We start from the raw sequence: 20,683 nt of genomic DNA on the forward strand, positions 1-20,683 counted from the left end.
ACTGATTATTCAAGTTATAGAATAATTCTCCTTATGCCCTAAAAGCCAGTAGAAAATAGGAATGTTTCAATTGTAAGAGTCTCAAACTTCCTCAGTCATTTCAGGTGTCAGATAAACATAATATTTAATTTCTTTTGTTCACAAGCTATCTTTCCAAATGTGTTTCTAAAATGCCTGAGGATTTCCATATCATAATTTGATTTAACAAATATATGTATTCATAAAACTCCAAATCCCCTACCTTATTTATATGTATATCAATTTATAGTTGTAGGTCATATGTCTCTCATTCACCTTAATAGTTTAAATATCAATACATCCTTTTAAAATTATTTATATTTTTATTCTGAAACTGGACACGGTTTTACAAAGGTCTTTTATACATTTAGGAAAATATAAACAACAACATTTTAAAGCACATTAAGCAGAATCATTAAAATGACCAACATAATATAATTCAGCTGAATAATACTTAGTGCCTATTATATGCTTTGTATTAAGTGACACCATATAAATATAAAGGAGACATTTATTGTGTCCTCAAGGACTCAAGTCTAGAAGGGGAGACTGGTTTATAACAAACATTTTGCTACCAAATGTGACAGATGTAGCCCTAGAAGAGAATCTAGAAGTAGGTCAGGAGATAAAATGCTTAATGCTAAGTGAGGGCTTCAGGGAAGACCTAGCAGAGGAAAACCTCTATTTTGTACTTCCAGCATCTGCACAATCTCATCTATTAGTATGTGAGGGAGATGTATGTACAGTGACAGTCCCAAAGATGACTAGCAATGATGTTTTTCCTGACTCTTCCCAGAGGTAGGATACTGAGCACACCTGGGGACAGCCCTCAACACACTCACAAAGTGAATACTGAGAGGAGCCCATAGCAACAGCTACTCCTGCCATCCCAGCTGGTGGGGTAAGAATATTACTTGACGCTGTGCCCTGCCAGCCATGTGATGTACTAGACAAGATGGCAACAGCCTATGAATTGCATAAAGTCTCCAGGATCACTGGGAATCATGAAAAATTATGGGTCAGGTATAAATATATACAAGAAATAGAGGCTAAGTATTTTGACTGGAAGACTAGTCTAAAATTTTCATTCATTGGATAGAATGATATTACAACTATTCATGGAGTTTTTAGTAATTTTTGACATTAAAACCTTGCTTTCACAATGAGTTCGAACAATGCCTGCTTCATGACAAGTTGCATTTGAACTTCTGTGTCACAAGAACATTGACGATGACTTCCACTTTTCTCTAGGATATGGGAAGTTGGAAAAAATGATGCTCATTTCTGAAGAAAAGAAACAGCAGGTAAACTATACAAGCACAACTTTTTCTTGAACCCAGAACTGAGGCCACAGATAATCACTAAACAGACATTTTTAAGTTATGAATAAGAATTCAATAGTGATAAAATGAAATCATAAAAAATAAGATATTAATACAAAGGCAGAGAGGAAAAGCACAGATGGAACTAATAGAAAATACCCAGCAAGATGATATTTAACCAAGAAAGATAATGCATGTGTACTTGCACAAAATGTCAACATTTATTATCCAGCATGGGAGTCGTAGTGATATCATTTATCACATGAAACACACACACACACACACACACACAGATGCTGAGAATTCCATGCCTCCCTAAACTTGGAGCCCAAGTTATTGTGGAACAATGTTCTCCCCAGACAGAAGTCCTGAGGACACTCTTTCCAGAGGTCCCCAAATTCACAGTCCATCCCAGTTATGTTACAGTAAAGATCACAGTCAACAAGTTTCATCTTCAAACCTACCAACCAGTCTCCAGCACACAAACATGAGCAGAAAGCCCAGATTTAACTGAAACCCAAGGTAAAACTCAAACATAAAAGTTAAAAAGGCAAAAAGTAAAAATTTTTGGAGAAACAAGAAATTATGCAGTTAAAAAAAAAACACCCAGAATGAAAAAGGATATATACTCATAAAACAAGACAGGATAATATTTAAAAGGGTGGAAAACTGAAAAATAGGAGAGAAAAGAATAATTAATGATAAATACAAAGTCCAATATGTTTTTTATAAAAAAGAAGAAAGAAAGAAAACAGAAGGAAAGAACAGAAAAGGGTAGGACAAGGAAACAACCTAATAAATTTTTTAAACTGCAGTAATGAAGAACATGAGTCTCCAAATTAAAAATCCTTATGAAATAAAGAAGCTAATAGATGAAAGTACAATTAGCAGCAACAACAAAAGGTCTTATAAAGAAGCAGAAATCCAACTTAGTTGAGACTTCTTAATAGCAACAATAAAAATCAGAAAAACAATGGAATGGTTTCTTCATAATTTCGAAGGTAATGATTGTCAATGTAAAACTATACTCCCAGAAAAGCTATATATCATTTTTGAGGACAGAATATAAAGTTTTACAAATATTGGAGGTCTCAACAGAATTTAAATTTCTATGGGCTCATTTTTGAGCTTTATAACAGACTTTGGAGAGCAGTTTTAGGTTCATAGCATAATGGGGCCGAAGGTACAGATATTTCCAGTATACCCCCTACTGCCACATAGTCACAGCCTGCCCCACTATACTAGTAAAAACCCTACACCAGAGTGGTACATTTATTAAAATCAATGAACCTACACCACTAAATCATTATTATCCAAAGCCCAGAGTTTACATTAGAGTTTACTCTGATTGTTTCACATAATATAGTTTGATACAAATGTATAATAATCTATCTATATCATAAAAGGCCTGTGGTTGTGACACCGTAATGGTAGAATGACCAAACAACTGGTCACCAGGAGGTGCATGGAGCACCTCTTGTGGCTGGGACTTGCAGCTCGCGCGGGGCTGGTGAAGCTGGCGCAGCGGAAGTGGGGCCCATGGCTCCTGTGGTGGAGGTGGGGCCTGCGGCTCACACAGGACAGGTCGAGGGTCCCGTCAGCGTGGCGGGTCTGGGTCTTACACAATTTTGCACACTGGGCCTCTAGTCTTACCTAATAATAAGACAAACATGGTAATTTACCATACCTCCGCTACGCCTCCCATTGGCTAATCAGCGAGATATGCAAATTAACTGCCAACCAACATGGCGGCTGGCAGCCATGGATCTGAAGTGAGCAGGAGGCTTGCTTGCTCCAGTGATGGAGGAAGCCAAGGTTCCCCGCCTGCAGCGGCCCGGCTCTAAGCTCCAAAAGCAACAAAGTTTCAATTATAGAAGCTAAACAAACCCCAGATACCTGCTTTCAGTTGGCCCTGGCCATGGACCTGGAGCGCAGGAGGCTTTCCCTCCCACCTGGCCTGGTTGGCTCTGAGCTCCACTCAGGCAACAAAGTTTCAATTATAGAAGGTAAATAAACCCCAGATACCTGCTTTCAGCTGGCCATGGCCACTGAGCTGGAGCCTTGGGTTGCCCCTGGTGATGGAGGAAGCCAAACCCTGGCCGGGTCTGAGCTCCACTCCAGGCTACAAAGTTTCAATTATAGAAGGTAAATAAATCCCAGAAAAAAAAAAGAAAAAAAGGAGAGGCTGGGAGCTTCTATTGCTGGGCAGGCTTGGCCAGCCTGAAAACAGCCCTCAGCCCTTCACCCAGACTGGCCAGGCACCCGAGTGGGAAACCCCCACCCTAAAGGTGGTGTGGCCAGCCTGAAAACAGCCATCAGCCCCTCACCCAGGCTGGTCAGGCACCCCAGTGGCACCCCAGTGGGGGCCCCCACCCTGAAGGGTAAACCAGCCGGCCCCCACCCATGCACCAGGCCTCTATCCTATATAATAAAAGGATAATATGCAAATTGACCCTAACAGCAGAAAGACTGGGAATGACTGGTGATTATGACACACACTGACCACCAGGGGGCAGATGCTCAATGCAGGAGCTGCCCCCTGCTGGTCAGTGCGCTCCCACAGGGGGAGCTCTGCTCAGCCACAAGCCAGGCTGATGGCTGCCAGTACAGCGGTGGTGGTGGGAGCCTCTCCCACCTCCTCAGCAGCGCTAAGGATGTCAGACTGCAGCTTAGGCCTGCTCTCCACTGGCAAATGGATATCCCCGAGGGCTCCTGGGCTGCCAGAGGGATGTCTGATTGCCAGCTTAGGCCCAATCCCCCGGGGAGCAGGCCTAAACCAGCAGGTGGTCATCCCCTGAGGGGTCCCAGACTGTGAAAGGTCACAGGCCGGGCTGAGGGACATCCTCCTCCACCCCCCCCCCCCCCCGTGCACACACTGGGCCTCTAGTATATATATAAAAGCCTACGCGACCATTAAACCATTCAACCAGTAGCTATGACATGTACTGACCACCAGAGGGGCAGACACTCAACACACAGGCATGGAAACATGGAATAGACTGATGAATCTCAGAGTGAAAGGGGGACAAAGAAGGGCGGGAAGAGATTAACCAAAGATCTTATATGCACACTAGAGGCCTGGTGCACGGATTTGTGCACCTGTGGGGTCCCTTGGCCTGGTCTGTGGGGATAGGGCGGAATTCACGCACCGGGCCTTTGACATCCCCTGAGGGGTCCTGGATTGTGAGAGGGTGCAGGCCAGGCCAAGGGAGCCCATCAGTGCACAAATCCGTCCACCGGGCCTCTAGTATAATTCCTTTACTACACAAATCTTTGTTTCCCTAGAATTAGAACTTATCTTTTGTTTTAAGTGTTTAGTTGTCTATATACACATAACTCATTCAACAGCAAACACTTAGCTATTTGTCTATATCTACTCTCAAGATATTCACACACATAAGACATTTTGACAATTTTATATTCCTGAAGAAGTCACCTTTGTAGCCTTCTAACCTTTTTCAACACGGACTAGTTATCCTCTGCCACCACACAGATATTACCCAAAAAAACTTTCTATACCATCATCCAGAGGATAACCTCCATCTTTCCCCTGTCATGGGTCTCCTATCTCCTGTATCCCATATAACCTTTCTTGATTTGACTGCCTAACTTTTTTTGGAACAAATCATCTAGTAGCTTTTTCAGAAAGGGAGCATAAGAGGTAAGTTTTTTAAAACTCTTTTTGGTACATTATTTCTTTGATACTTCTTTCACTCCATTTTTTTATTTTTGGAAAATTTTGTTATAGAGTATTGGCTCTTTAGTCTGGACTTCAATTTCATTTCCTTTCCTATGTATTTTTTGTCCTTTGGGGGAAGGTTCCTCAGATTTATTTTTAACCCTAGATTTTCTTTTTCTCTAAATCTTTATTTTTCTAGCATTTTTATCTTGTTTTATGCTTCAAATAACTTTTCTCTCTGAAATGATACTTTTTGTTGTTGTTAATCCTCACCCAAGGATATTTTTTCCATTGATTTTTAAAGCAAGTGGAAGGGAGAGGGAGGAGAGAGAGAAACATCAATGTGAGAGAGACACATTGATTGATTGCCTCCCACATGCATCACGACCAGGGCCAGATCGGACCTGCAAGCCAGGTAGGTAACCTGGACTAGAAGTCAAGCCCACAACCCTTTCATGCACAGGGCCAAGTGGATGCTCTAACCATTTAGGCACACAAGCCAGAGCTAAATTTTTAAAAGATTTCCTTTCCCTGCTTCCTCCATATTATTCTTTTCTGTTTGTTTTGGTCTTTGTCTTCCACAGTAAGTGCATTCTTTAGATGGTATGATAATACTTGTCAGCTTATATTTAAGAGTAGAAGATTAAAAAGGTATTACATGATGAGTACAGAAGAGTGAGCTTTATTGTAGGATGATGTGGTTGAAAAGTTTACTGTGGAACCTCTAAGGATAGTATTTTTAGGGCTTTCTTCTTAGACTGAACAGATTCCCCAAAATAAACTTCCAATTTCTAGCCAGGAGGGAAAGGCAAGCCTTTAGGATACTGGCTGCTGAGTGGGAGAAGAGGCCATAGGCCTCCCCATTCATCAGGCACATGGTCTGTTAGTCACTATTTGGTCAAGATATTCATTCTCTTGACTACACCCAATATTCTCCCCTCACACGGTGGGTGCTTCACCCCCACCTGCCTCTGTAGGTAGAACCGTGGGGTCATAAAATAGAGAAGGTTATTTAAAGATCAGACTGCTTCTAAATAGTGTTCAGCAAAGCCACCTTATTTTGTCCCCTTCTACTGAGTTCTAGAGGTAGCTGGTGCTGCAAGGTCCTGAAAGTTTGGGGAATTCTACTGTAGGCAATTTCAATTTTTAGCCATCCCTACAATTTTTCTTAAATAATACAACCTTCTCAGATCTATGGCATTGATTACTACTCATTTATCTGTTTCCCAGGTATTTGTTTGCCATTGTCCTTTCTCTTATTCTCCTTGTCCTTGTGAGTCCATGTCATTTTTTAATCCCTTTCTAGTAGCTTTAATAAGGTTTGAGTAGTTGGAAAAATTAGATACACATTCAGTTGGTTATCTTTACCCAGAAACAGGAGCATGTGCATTCTAATTAGATAAATAATTCCAAGCTGTCTTCCATAAAGGTGGTTTCAATTTATGTTCCCATAAGCAGTGTAGGAGAATGTAGCATGGTTGTTAACATGAGGTAAATGAATAGGGCTCATAGGGACTGTAAAAACCTCTGAAAAAAAAATATTTTTTTGTATAATGTGGTTATTTTTCTTGGAAGATATTTCACAAGTTTCAGAGCTTTTATAATACACACAATAAAGTTAGGAACCATTGTTTTATGGTAATTATGTAATGGTCATGGCTACAAATAATCCGATTACATATCTATCCTTCCAGCTTTAACATCATTCACAGTATTATTTCTGCAAGGCAGCCCGGGAAGTTTGCCCAACAAAGAACAATATACAGTATACATTAGAGAAAAACTAAATCAAAGGCATGCATGCACAGGTTTCTCAGACTGCAGTCACAGACATCAGCTCAGAATGTCTCAAGTAGAAACAAAATAGGCTATCTTACAATTAGATAAACAATGAACACCTGCATTCAATTTATCACCTGAAAATCAAACTCAAAGCATTTTGCATACATTTACATTGTTTGAATTATGCAATGTAATTTTGGATGGCAGGAGAGACAGTTATCCAAGAAGCTTTGTTCTCACAATACATAGGATCACTTTATGAGTAAATAAATAAGTCCATATGAGACTGATAATAATAGATTCAGCCCTCACTCTTCAGGGAACAATGTTCAAATGATCTGGCGAAGGACAAGATTCCTCTGGGTATAAATTTTTAAATAAGCTTACATAGAGTTACATTCACAAGAGGCTTTTAAACACCTATCAGGTGAAAAAACAATCCTGTCAGTTTTTCACATTTTGCCAGCCCTACCCAAGCAAAATCTATTATAAACTTTGAGGCAAGCATCATCCAATCTAACCATACTAAACATTATCTAGAAGATGCTATTTCTTTTTCTGCACCCAAATAATTAAGGGAAGTTACATGGGAGAACAAATTTCACCAGTAATTCTAAAACTATGATTTTAACCATTTCTATTGACTTTCACAATCAAATATTATCAAGCACAATTAAAAACTCAGAGTCTGACTGGAATATTTTACTCTTGTCTCTTGAGTATCTCCTTTGGGGGAAAAACAAACAAAAAAAAAAACTGGTGAAAAGTTAGCAATAAAATTAAAAGGAAATTAAGATACTGCCCAGAAACACACTGAGTAGACATAATCTTGTCCCAATGTAAACTACTAAGGTAAAAACTGAATCCTATAGTGCTATCCAAATCCAGAGAAAAGGCAGCTGTAAATTCATGCACACACAATGGTTATAAAGCTCTTATCATAAACTCAAAAGGTCATGAGGATCTGAAATAAATTGAGGAAATATAGAGAAGAGAGGGCCAGAACCAGAAGTTAGTTCAACAGCAACAGGATTGGTGATGTTATTACCCAAGTTGGAAGATGTAGAAAAAAGAGCAGGTCTATTGGATAGGTTAATGGTACCAATTAGATTGAAGTCACCTGTAGGATATCTAGTAAAAGTAGTCAAAGGAAATTATAAATATATGCCCAAAATTTATGAGAGAAATCTGAAAAAAAAGAATGATCAGAAAAATTGGGGAACATATATCCATTTACTAAGCAAATAATTATGGAAAGTTTGCCAGACAACACAATAAGCACTAGATGAATAAGGTTGGAGGAAACCATACTAGCAAATGCAACACAAGGAAATGACAGCAATATTGGAGATGTATTCACAGACTAAGGAAAATGAAAAGAAGAAACAATGATTTCACAAGATCAGTTTTATTTATTTTGGCACATTTATAGATTGCAAAGAATTTAACCTGAGTTCAGTGCAAGCAGTTAAAATTGTATCTGCTTTAAATCCAAGTTAGACCATTATCTCAGGTCCTTTTATTGACCAAAAGTATAGTTGAAAAATTATCATACCTTCTACACAAACAACTTGTCCAGTAGTCTCTTTCTGACCCACTCCTTATATTAATTTTAATACCTTAAGCCTTCTGCATGAATTGAAAATTCCATGTTAATTTAACAAAGGAAGTGTATCCTAGGATAAGGCTGAAGAGAAAATTTTAATTCACAGTTTCAAGTGACCTAATAGTATTTTCTTTAAAAACACACACACACACACACAAAAACAGGTGTGCTCCTGCCCAGTCAATCCCCACTCTATACAAACTCCCATAGGAAATGCCCATTCACAGTGGAAGCTTAGACACAACAAATACCCAAATGAGAACTGCAATCAAAGCAAAAAGCAAGTAGCTCTGACTCAAGTAATAAGGATGCATCTCTCTTGTTTAACTTATAATACATTCTAATATATAATTGCTACATATGAATTTTAAAGGAAAAATATATATAATTGAATTAAAATGTGATAAGGCTAACATTTAATTGCTATATATATATATTTTAAAGTAAGAAAATGCATATTTTCGGCCGAAACCGGTTTGGCTCAGTGGATAGAGCGTCAGCCTGCGGACTGAAAGGTCCCAGGTTCGATTCCGGTCAAGGGCATGTACCTGGGTTGCGGGCACATCCGCAGTGGGAGATGTGCAGGAGGCGGCTGATCGATGTTTCTCTCCCATCGATGTTTCTAACTCTCTATCTCTCTCTCCCTTCCTCTCTGTAAAAAATCAATAAAATATATTTTAAAAAAAAAGAAAATACATATTTTTGTATATATATAAAATTGAATAAAAATGTGATATGGCTAATGTGTTTTAATTCTATAAGCTGGGGTGAGCAGCTGCTGAAGTCTCTGCTCATCTCGTTCAGGCTTCCAGTTCATTTTTCCCTCGGTCCTTTGGAATAGTGCCCCATATGAGCACAGTGCAGTAGTCAGCACATAATCCTGCCTCCCTCTGGGCTTCCTACATTCTGCAATATGTCCCTCAATTCCAAACTTCCCTAGCAGACCTACATTCCATCCTCTGGATTCTCAGGATGATAATAATAACAATAATAACAGCTGTCTGCCTTGCCACTACAGGCACTAAGAAGAGACAGAGGGGAAGAAGGGGAAGGCAGAGGAGGGAGGACGAAATGTATCATTCAGCACTCAGCCAGGAGTCATAAACTACACAACAATTTGAACAAAAAGATTTAATTTACAGCATGATTAACTTAGTACTAAAGTTTAACTACTAAGAAAGAATAAAAATTCTCAAATATACAGTAAATCTGAGGGAAAATACCCAAGGAAGAAACAAACTTGGGGAAAAGGGCAGGGGGGTGAGGGGAACTCTCTCCAAGGCTGAGATTGGAACCTCATTGAAAAAGATTTGGCTAGGGCCCCCTGGATGGTGGGGAGGTTTTGAAGCTTGACCAGTGCCAGAGATGGTGCATAGTGGGCAGGCCAAGGCTGGTGTGGTAGCCAAAATGGGGGAGGACTGGCAAGCCGGGAGCCTCCCTCTGATGGCCAGAGCCTGAGGCTGATGAACAGAGGGTTGCAGAGAGGGACTGACAAGCTGGCAGCCTGTCACTGGAATGCCAAGAAACCAAGGCTGGCAGGCATGGAGCTGCAGTTCAGGACTGGCAAATGGGCAAACCTCCATCATGTCAGCAGGCAGAAGCCAGCAGGCAGAGAATGGCAGGCCAGAACTGGCATCACACACCTGCTAAAGAGTGAAGGGCACTCAGTGCCACAGATACATGCCCGTGGCAGCTGTGGCAGCAGGAATAAAACCAGGAGGAAAGCCCCTTCTGTTGGCAGTGCCCCTGGAGCATCCTCTACTGATGAAGCTAAAACCTCTTGGCAAAGGAAAGATGTCCAATGGGTGCAGCAAGGCATAGTGAATAGTGGATTTAGAGCCGAGAACCACACTGTATAAATGTGGACCTTACCCAGTGTGACTCCTTTCCTTGAACAGTTAATCCCTTCTGATTTTTTTCCCTATTTTTGGTCACTCTTTACTGCCATCATACAAATGCAAATATATACTATACATATATACATCTCATATCTCTCTCTGTATACCTGTCTCGGTCTCGCTCAATAGGGACAGATAGGTATCGATTTATAATTTTTATAACTGGAAAGTTGGCTGTTCAAGCTATTCTGTTGTTACTAGGAGCCAGAGCCCTGGGTAATGATTTGACATAGAATCTGGAAAATACAGTAAGTCCTCACTTAATGTTGTCATAGTTCTTGGAACTGTGGCAAAACAATGTATAATGAAACCAATTTTACCAGAGGCCAGATATTTTCAGCCTTTTTCATCTCATGGCACACATAAATGAATTATTAACATTCTGTGGCATACCAAAACATATATTTTTGTTGATCGGACAAAAAAAAATAGGTATAATTTTGATTCATTCACACAGGATGCGGTAGTTGTGTAGGCTGTTGTCATTTTTTTTTTAATTTGCAATATAAGGGAAAAGAGGTCAGTGCCCCTTAACTAAATTGCATGTTTTAAGAATTCTTGCAGCATACCAGTTGAAAATCATTGCCATGGGATAATTGATATAAAAAAGAGTTAAGTTCTACAGCATCACATCAATGCTGTAACAAAATGATGTTGAATGAAATGATGTTATTTGAGGACCTGCTGTGCTGTAAGCAGGGAACTAGTACCTCTATTTTATGTTTCAGACTACCTACTGTGAGGTGTATGAAGTGCACGTCCACCTTGGCATTCAGCGGCGCATATAAATTTCACTAACAGTAAGTCTTTGTCCAAAATACTCTCAGTGAAAAAACTGATTTCCACTAGTCCTAAAAAAAATTTAGAAAAAATTTGGTTTATTCAAAAGCATATGAAAATATCTCTTTAACTGACCAGATAATGCTAAATTCCATCTCTAGATCATATTCTGAAATAGCAAACTCTTGCTCAGAATATCAATGCCCACAAATAATAATGGCCATACAATAATGACAAACTTTGAAATCTCGTGTAGGGAAATGATTAAATTTTTATTTGTCAAAGGTCCATAATGTTTAGTACATGTTGAAAGGCACGTAGTTAGAAGGGTTGGATCCCAGAGAAAGATTTCAGATCTCATTATTCTCTACAAGAAAGGTGGTTCCTAAACATGCCAGCTTTAATATTAGTATTTAATAACTTTTATGTCATTATATTTGATTTTTTCAATATTTTAGGCAACAGACCAATAAAAGTAAACCCTGCCAGCAAAATTTTGCTTCTGGTTCTTTCGGCAATAGTTTGTACAACACCCAAAATGATGGTAAAAAACAACAACAACAACAGTCAGAGTGGTTTGTACATGTTAGTGGACATAGTATGGACACAACTCTCTGGATGAATTAGATGATGTATCAGCCTGGGGAGCAGGGCCATTGTACACAGTTGTGTCACTGGAGAAGTGAAGACTGGAAAGGCAAGTTGAAGGATCAGAGTAGACATCCTTGACTAGTCAACCTGACTAGGTAAGCACATCCAGCCATTAAAAGGAGACCTTCAGGGGAAAGCCACGAGAACAGTTATTTCTGTGTAGCTACTGTCTCGGCCAAGTATCCAGTAATAAACTGGAGCTAGTGATACTCAATGGTCCTAGCATTCAGGAACACAACGAGATGGCAAGGACAGGTTGCAACCCACTAGGCATTCCTGTGACAATAAAAAAAAAAAAGAGAAATGGATTCTGCTTACTTCAGCCTTCTAAATTTCAGATGTATGGCTCTTTTGGACAATCTAACCAAGAGAAATAGTTCCCGATTTAACCAAACTCACACAGCGACATCTACTACAGGTGAATAGCACATAATTCAGATATACACAGAAAAACTTTCATTATCTCATCTGCTTAACACAACAGACAGTTTTCAAAAAAGGTAAAAATAAAGTTATATAAACTTTAAAATTCATATTCCTTCATGATAAGGTATATCCTCAAAGTATCTCACTATACTCTGCCCATCATTCTGCAATTTTTCTCAAGTAAAAGAGTATCAAATAAGAGTTGAAGTTCTTAGCTCTGCCCAGGAAATCCATTTTGTTTTGGCCATGAACTGCTAAAGCTACCACCCAGATGCTACTGTATACACTACACAAATTAACATAAAAGGTCAATGACAAAGTGTGACCAACATTTATTTTATCATCTGATTCTGAATGAACCCATACCTCGTGGAATTTTCTTTAGCGTTCAAGTGAACCAGAAAGATTTTCATTTTGAACCTATTTCTTCGCTCTAAATAATGGTATCTCTTTGCGAGGCACACATAGAGATCATGTGGTCATGGAATTGCTTGGTAATTGACAGCTCTGTCATCCTGGGAGGATGAATTAGAACTGCCTGGGTAGTAGTATCTGTCAGCATTTGCCTCATACAAAGCCTAGAAACTGATGGTCACTTATGTATGTCTTCAGTGTCCATCTGTGTAACTTCTCAACATCCTTGTAGCTCCTGCCCTCTCCTGACTGCCCTCCAGAAGTCAGTACCTAGTTTGACATGCAAAGTCCTACAGTAAAAAAAAAAAAAATCAAGAAGAGACATATACTATGTCGCTCAGTTCATTTCTGTTTATTTTTTAAAAGCAGATTTTCTTGCCAAAGTCTGTAACAAAGAGATCAGGGGTTTTAGAACATAAAACAAAAAGCCCTTGACAACTCCAAGAGGCCCTCCTGTCCATGACAGAATAAGTGTTTCCATTGTATGCCTCTTCCCACACATTCCATTCCCCACCTTGAACTTTCCCACCAGAAAAGCACAAACACAAGAGATTTCCAGTAATCTACCAGACTGAAAAAAATGTTTCCCAGGATCTTTATTTTCCATTCAATAACATGAACTCGGGACAAACCACTAGAAGAAAGTAACAAACCCTATTGTTTTTGCTATCCTCTTTTCAGTCTGATTCTGTATCCTCTGTTTGCCTCATCGTTTGTCTTCTCTTGTTCTTACAGACACTTACCATTGCAAGGCTCAGAGTCTAGTAGTAGAATCAGATATTTTATAAATGGCTTCCCAAGTAATTAATTAAAATTTTGATGCTGGGCAGAAAAAAACAGGGCACTGACCTAACCTAGACTGGGGAGGGGACCAGAGGGCAGAAAAGTGAACACTTACATAATATCTAAGGAATATGTAACAAGATAAGAAGGCAGTCAAGTTCCAGAAAGGAGGAAACTTTTATTGGAGCTCCAGCTGCATCAGGGCTTAATTCTCCAGAAAAAAAACTGCTAAAAATGATACTTTAATGTGAGGATTGTGAAATAATATTCAAATTTTTGTCTAAGATATAGCTATCATATCTTAATAACAAATTATTTCATTAATTTAAAGAAAGATGGCAGATATAGTCTAGCCCAGCAATATTTAGGCTATAAAATAGAATATTTGGATAAAAAAGCCAAAGAAATTTATAGTAGCATAACATTTATAGGATTAATGATGAAATACAGGCAAATTCCTATGCTTCATATTCAATATTTTAAGAAAACAATATAAACCATGGCTGACTATTCATATCATTAAGATGGATTCTAATTTACATAATCTCATTTTAAAACAGTAACAGGTAGTCAAGATTGAGTGATAATTTAATGTATGTGTGTGATTAACTACCCTCTATCAAAAATATGTGGTATTTTTCTATTATAAATGTCAATATTCATATTACTATTATCTCATATTTACTGACTGTCTAACATTGACCAAGCACTGGGTTAGTCTCTCTAACTTATATTTCATTGGGAAGTTTTGGACAAGAATAATACCTGCTACTCAATAACTGTATGGCAGTAAAATTTACATAGGTACAAAAATGTTTCCAAAACATGAAAAACAAAGGTCATCTATTATAATCGCAACATGAATAAATTATCTGACGTTTTCAAAGAACTTACCCTTTAAAATGTAATTAACAAAATGTCTACACAGCTGTGCAGCAAATTTATCACAAAAAGCCTGAGATTGCTGTCCTTAGAAACACCTGCTAACTAGGTGGGCCCTCAGCCAGCACACGGGAAACTGGTTCTTGGACTATTCCCAGTGAAGAGTTAACTGATAAGGGTGACTCTCTGTGCCCGGAGTGTTTGCATAAACAGTATGGTTTATGTTAAACACCTGCTTTCCTCTGAGAATCTGGATTTTACTTTTATGCGGTAGGCAGGATGTCTACATGACCAATCCCAACAAATACCTTGGACACCAAGTCTACAAAGGGCTTCCCTAGAGAGAAACAACATACACATGTTCATTTTTTTTTTTTGCTGGGGGGGTGGGAGGATAGGTGGTGTTTGTGCTACCCTTCAGGGGAGGGAGAGAATATAAGGAATCCTGCACATGGATTCTTCCAGAATCTGCCTATGTCTCTTTCTCACAGGATCCAGCTGTGCATCCTCACTACTTCACTGTAATCAACTTAAGCCATGAGTACAACTATAGACTGAGACCCACAAGTTCTAGAAAATCTCCAAATATAGAGGTGGTCTTAGGGACCCGCAACACAGAAGCTTTCTAAAAAAGCCAGAATTCTTACCTGCTGATATGCTGCATAGATCACATCATATAGAAAAGCCTGTGGCATTTCACTTGCTCTGTGTCTGGCACGTTCCAGGGAGTGGTCTAAGCAACCATCGGCAGATGGACTGATGACGGTGGATACAAGAGGGCGAATTGCTCCTGCTGCCTAAATAACAAACAGAGGCAAACAAGGCATTGTTTCACCTAGAAAATATTTTGAAGTCAAATTCTAAACTCTGTATCTTATTTTTGAAAGCAGATTTTATTCATACGTTTAACAAACTACCTCAAGAAAATATCTGAACAAATATTCATTTGGTTCATAAATCAAATCATGTCACACCAAGAACCAATTTCATAATATTACAGTTCCATATATAAGAGGTAGAAAATTTTCTTCATCATAGGTTTAAAATCCTTTTTATACAGGCCATTGAAGTCAAATACTAAAAATGGATGCAATGATATAATTGGGTATTCCCTAAAGATGGAAGAAAGAGAAACACTATATGAAAGAACTGAAATGAATTATACATGAATTACTAATTAGTATGCTTTCAAAAGATTTAACTTACACATTAGAAAATTAAGGAAACAGACATATTCCCTAAGATCCCCAAAATGACACTCAACAACCCACGTAACAATGAATTTATGTTTTGCTCTAATTCCTGTGAAAAACAGTTGTCTTCAAACATAGCATTAGTGGAATGCTCCCTCAGGCAAAATATCCATTAATATCAATTGCTCTGATAAAAGCTCTGTTTCATTAATAGAGGTATCCAAATTTTATTAAAAAACACATCTTCATATCTGACAATTTTTGCCTTTAGCTTTACTACAGTGTCTTTGTAATATAGACTTAGAGGTCATTACCAAACAGCTGTCTTAGAGAAGTAGCATTAAAATACAGTTCCTATGGTAGGCAATTAAACCAAACCTCCTTATATTGTATCCAAAATATCCTATCTTTCACATAATTGCTACAGGGGGATTACAGCACAAATACAACACATTTGGCCTGAAGACCAACATCTGAGCAAGAAAGACAGTCTATGAACTAGTTTACAAATGCCAAGAGATTGGCTAAAAATCAAAGCTAATGTATGAGCCATGTAGACAGTTTACAAACTGTGTCACCATTTCCAGTGACGCATGTAAAAATTTGGAACCGCGGCATAAAAATGAGGAGACCAGCCAAGGGTGACAGGGAGGAAGTGATGTCCAAGTAGGTGAAAGGTAAGTAAGGTAAGTAAGGAACAAGCCCAACTGGTCAAACCTATCAGTAGGGGTTAGAAGACAAGACAGGAAAGAAACACATGTGCACACGTGTATATACATACACTGCTTTTTAAGAAAAAAATTAAATTTCCATTGCAAGTACTTATAGCTAATTTTATGCCAGGCCACGAAATAAAAATTTACTTAAAAGAGAACATGGGACATTCAAGTGTCAACATGAGAAGCTCCACAGATTCTTCCCCAAGCAAATTATAAATAGTGAAAATTATTTAGAAAACAAAACATGGAAAAGCCATTGAAAATTGTCCTAAGGGCATTCAGCAAATTAGGAAACTTTGTTCAAAAAAATCTTCTAAATCTTGGGGAGAGTAAAGAGAGCCTGTGGTGCTCAAGTCATATCCATTTCTTCTCTTATTGTACACCCAGTTTAGTATGGCTGAAGTTCCTCTTAGAATAGGTATGGCCAACAAATGGGGCTCCCTCTCCCCCTAGTTCCCAATGGGAGAAGCAGAGTGCTATAATTTCCCATCTTACTCAGCTCCATGTCTCCCACAGAAGCTAAATAACAGGCAAGTGTTGCCAAGAGGTTAAAGACACCCACGTATAGGGTAAGGATCTGCCCCGGAAATGATAGGCAGAGAATACTGGGGCCTGGATGTCTCTTGCCCCAGATCACACATAATGCAGAGGTTCTATACCAGAAGAGGTAAAAAGAAATTCTGGGAGTCCCCTAATGCCCCCATGCAGCACCCTGCTCATGAAGTAGGGGTATCAGTCTGAAAGAAACAGTCATCATGCCCACCCACATCTCCAAAGTAGTGATGCAGTGACTGTTCACAAGGCAAGAGACAGGCTCAAAGAGCAGAGGGCTATGAAGCTTTCCCCCAAGGGAAATCACTTTATTTGGAAGTTTAAGCCCAAGGACACTCCCAGATGAAATGAGATTGTCATGATATGTAATTAAGAGGAGGCCAGTAGATACAGGAGACCAAAAGGCTAAACTGCAGGCCGGCTCGTTAACCAGAGAACACCAGGGAAAGAGACAACAAGAGCCTCCCTGGGATAAGAACACACCTCCAACACTGTTCTCAAATACCAGCCCTGCCAAGGGGCCAGAACTTAATGGATCAGGCTGTAGAGCAATTTATGCTCAGAGCACTGTCCTCTGCCCGCCCCCCCAAAAGAGAGTAATGTATTGGCAATAAATGAAGCTTATCAATTAGGGGTGATGTCAACAGTGGCAGTCAGTATAACAGAGATCAGGGAAGACGCTCAAAGAGAACCCTACAAAGATCACATGCCCAAGACGGTACCCTCTGAAAAGTGACACCAGAGACTTCACCCTGTAGAGGAAAAGACTTCACTAGAACAGACCAGCAAAGTTGCAAACAAATAAGCAAACAACAGCTCCTAGGGATGTGGGAAGAAGAGGATCCATATCTAAAACTTAAAAAATACACGATTCAAAATAGCCAGCTTTTCAAAATATTGAGATGCAATGAAACAGAAATTTTTTTTCTTTTCTATAGTTATTGCTATACATAAAGCAGTGATCATGAATGAACTATAGCTGCAGATTCACATGCATACAGTTCCCAAAATATGTTGTACAAAAAAAAGCTGTCAAGATATATGCAAAACATAAGATTTAGAATATCATACAAATATATGTTAATTATATGTCAATTATACCTCAAAAATATATATAAAAACAAATCATACAAACATAACAAATGTTCTTTAGGGATACATGCTACAAAACTGAAGAAAAAAGCAAGAGAGCAATAAAAACAAAGTTCAAGGTAGTGTTACCCGTTTGGGAGGAGTAAATAAGATCAGGGCAGGGACACAGTTTCAAACTGACTACTAAAGTTTGATTCATTATACCAAGTGACAGATCTGAAGGTGTCCAAAGTTTTCTGTATGTTTTCAGTATTTTTTAAAAGAAAATTTCTAAAATGTGTATTTATGGACTCTCATTTTTTATTATTAAATACTAACTTCTTGAGACCAGAAATCATACATATTTGAGATGTCATGGCAGAATGGGTGAATTCCGAGTTACTAAGTCCTTACCTATGGAATCCAAACTATCATTTAGAAAGTAGTACAATATGAAGACAATCGAAAACACAGGCAATTACCAGCTTCCGGGGTCTTACTAAACAAAAGGCCCAGAAAAAGGGCCACAAGTGAAAATAACTCCTTTGTTGACCTTTCTTTTCTCTGACTACTATTCCAGCTATCTGGTGTAAACAGTATAGAAGAAAGATGCTAATGCTAATAGACATGTATTCTATATTTAGTTCCCTAGTAAGGGACATTTGTTCAGAAATAAACATGCAATGAATCCTCAGTTATATGATTTTTTCTGAAATTCAAAGCATCAAATTATGACACAAGTTTGGACAAAGTTGGTAGTTGCCTCCCAAATGCAGCGATCTGGGAAGCCTGAAGTATGATTCCCAAGTGATCAAATACACTGTCTCCTTGGGAATTAGTATAATAAGCCTGAATGGAAGCTTAACAGCTCAGCACTACAGTGATTACTTGACTCTCAGGCTAATCTATCAAAGTATTTCCACATGTCAATGCATGGAAATCAGCATAGATATAAATCATACAATGTGGAAATAATGAACCCCACCTCTACTGTTCACCTTTTAAAGCAAAATTGAACAATGCTAATCATCCATCCACACAGCAGGTGCTAACAGGCATTACTCTTCAGGCATCTGCATTCAAGCTAATTACGACAATGTATATCAGAAATCCTCCAACCTTGTAACTACAATTTCAGTTAGCTGATTTGTCTTTATTGAAACACTACTTAATAAATATTTACAGAATAAGATCTTCAAAGCTAATCATTAGCAATTATAAGATTTTGGATATTTTCTAATAGAATACTTCCCACCTCCTTTTTGACAAAGTAAAAGAATCTATTATTTATTCAATATAGAAAATAGGTATTTTAGAAAAACCTCTGTCCAAGTTACTATATCACTGCAAAATACCCATAAAATTAAATACATAGCAGAAAGGAATAAGGAGTTCTCCTTTTATATACTACTGAATTTTAATTCTTGGAAGCTAAGCTAGTAACATTTACCTTAAATCTAATATGACCAGGTATGTCACACTTGGATATGTATGTAATAAGCTTTATTTCATTTTAATCCCTACATATACTCATCTTTGCCTTGATCTACCCCTTCTCCAACTTCATTTTAAGTAATTCATTGAACAGATATATAGAGGTTGGTAATTTCAAGTAATGCAGTAAAACAAAAGCTTTTTCACACAGTATCTTCTCCAGCATCAGAAACAAATCAAGTTTCACTCACTCCATGGCATTTAAATCTTTATCAAAGTAGGTCTAAAATTTACCACTAAATCAGAACTCACTGCTTACTCACAAATAAAAGTGATTCATTACAGCTAGGACTTAAATCAACACCAAAGTGTCTCTCCAATAGATAATGACACAAGATCCAATGACCCAGGGGAGCTCATTACCTGAACCCCACCCAGGACTAAACTCTGCCCTTCAGTGCACTTTCTCATGATCAAAACCATCCAACAGAGTTCAGAACAAGTGACCGTTAGCCTTGGTCACCTCATCCCAATGTCAAATGTCCACCAAGTAATTTTCCATCTCTATTTTAGAACATGCCCAGAATATACTGCACAAAGTTGTAAAATTGAGTGGTGGGAAAGTACATTCTTCGTGATGCACACATATGAAACTTAATAGAATTTCCAAAGTGCTATAAATCATTGATAAATACAGTCATGCTGCAATATCCAAACAGATCACATACAAACATACCCACACACCACATGTCAATGTTTCTGGTTATAATATGCAATTCAGTTTCTCTTTAGAAGATGACTCAAAAGACTTTCTAAGTAAAAACTAGTTAATGTTTAATGAAGAAATGCATATTCTTCCTATACGAGAAAGGAGGTCTACATAAACCTTTGATTTTAAGCCCTCTGTAAGATTCTACCACTACTAAAGTTCTTTAACTGTTCAAGAAACAAAATATCCAGAGCCATTTTTAAACTGACATCATACCCAATTGCTCACTAAATTACAGAGAAAAACTATTTACCTTAAGAAAAGTAATAAGGTGGTGATCACAATCTATGTTAAGTCAAGACGTTATGCTGTATACCTTAAACTTATTTAGTGCTGTATGTTCATTATACATCAATAAAAGGGGGGGGAGAAGGACAAAATCATGTGTAATATTATGGTTAATTATGCTCTAACCCTGTAACTTTATTATCCACCATATAACTGGTGTGGGGGCTGGGGATGTAAATAGGGATACTGCTAACCACCCTACAGTGCAGGACAGCCCCCACAACAAAGAGTTATGTTACCCAAAATGTTAGTCATGCCAAGCTTGAGAGACCCTCATCAGTGTTCAATTATAGAAAGAAATCACATCAATATTCAAATATAGAAAGAAATTACAGTGTGGAGCCTGCTATCAGATGCAAAAAATCCCTCGTTTTAAATATTAGAAAGCAACCCAATTCAAGGGGACCTGGTCTTAT

At 38.4% G+C, this 20,683-nt stretch overlaps 1 protein-coding gene across 1 annotated transcript in view; it reads right to left on the reverse strand.

Moving 5' to 3' along the window:
• The window catches only part of CRPPA (CDP-L-ribitol pyrophosphorylase A), a gene marked incomplete at its 5' end in the record, with an annotated part of 163,480 nt that overhangs the window by 128,209 nt on the left and 14,588 nt on the right, over window positions 1-20,683 (reverse strand). Inside the window, one exon of the mRNA XM_081101934.1 lies at window positions 14,889-15,038. Coding sequence (XP_080958060.1) covers window positions 14,889-15,038 — 150 coding nt within the window. The remainder of the gene's footprint in view (window positions 1-14,888; window positions 15,039-20,683) is intronic.

This window comes from Myotis nattereri (genome assembly GCF_964212035.1).
Source record: "Myotis nattereri genome assembly, chromosome: 11".
NCBI classification, from domain to species: domain Eukaryota; kingdom Metazoa; phylum Chordata; class Mammalia; order Chiroptera; family Vespertilionidae; genus Myotis; species Myotis nattereri.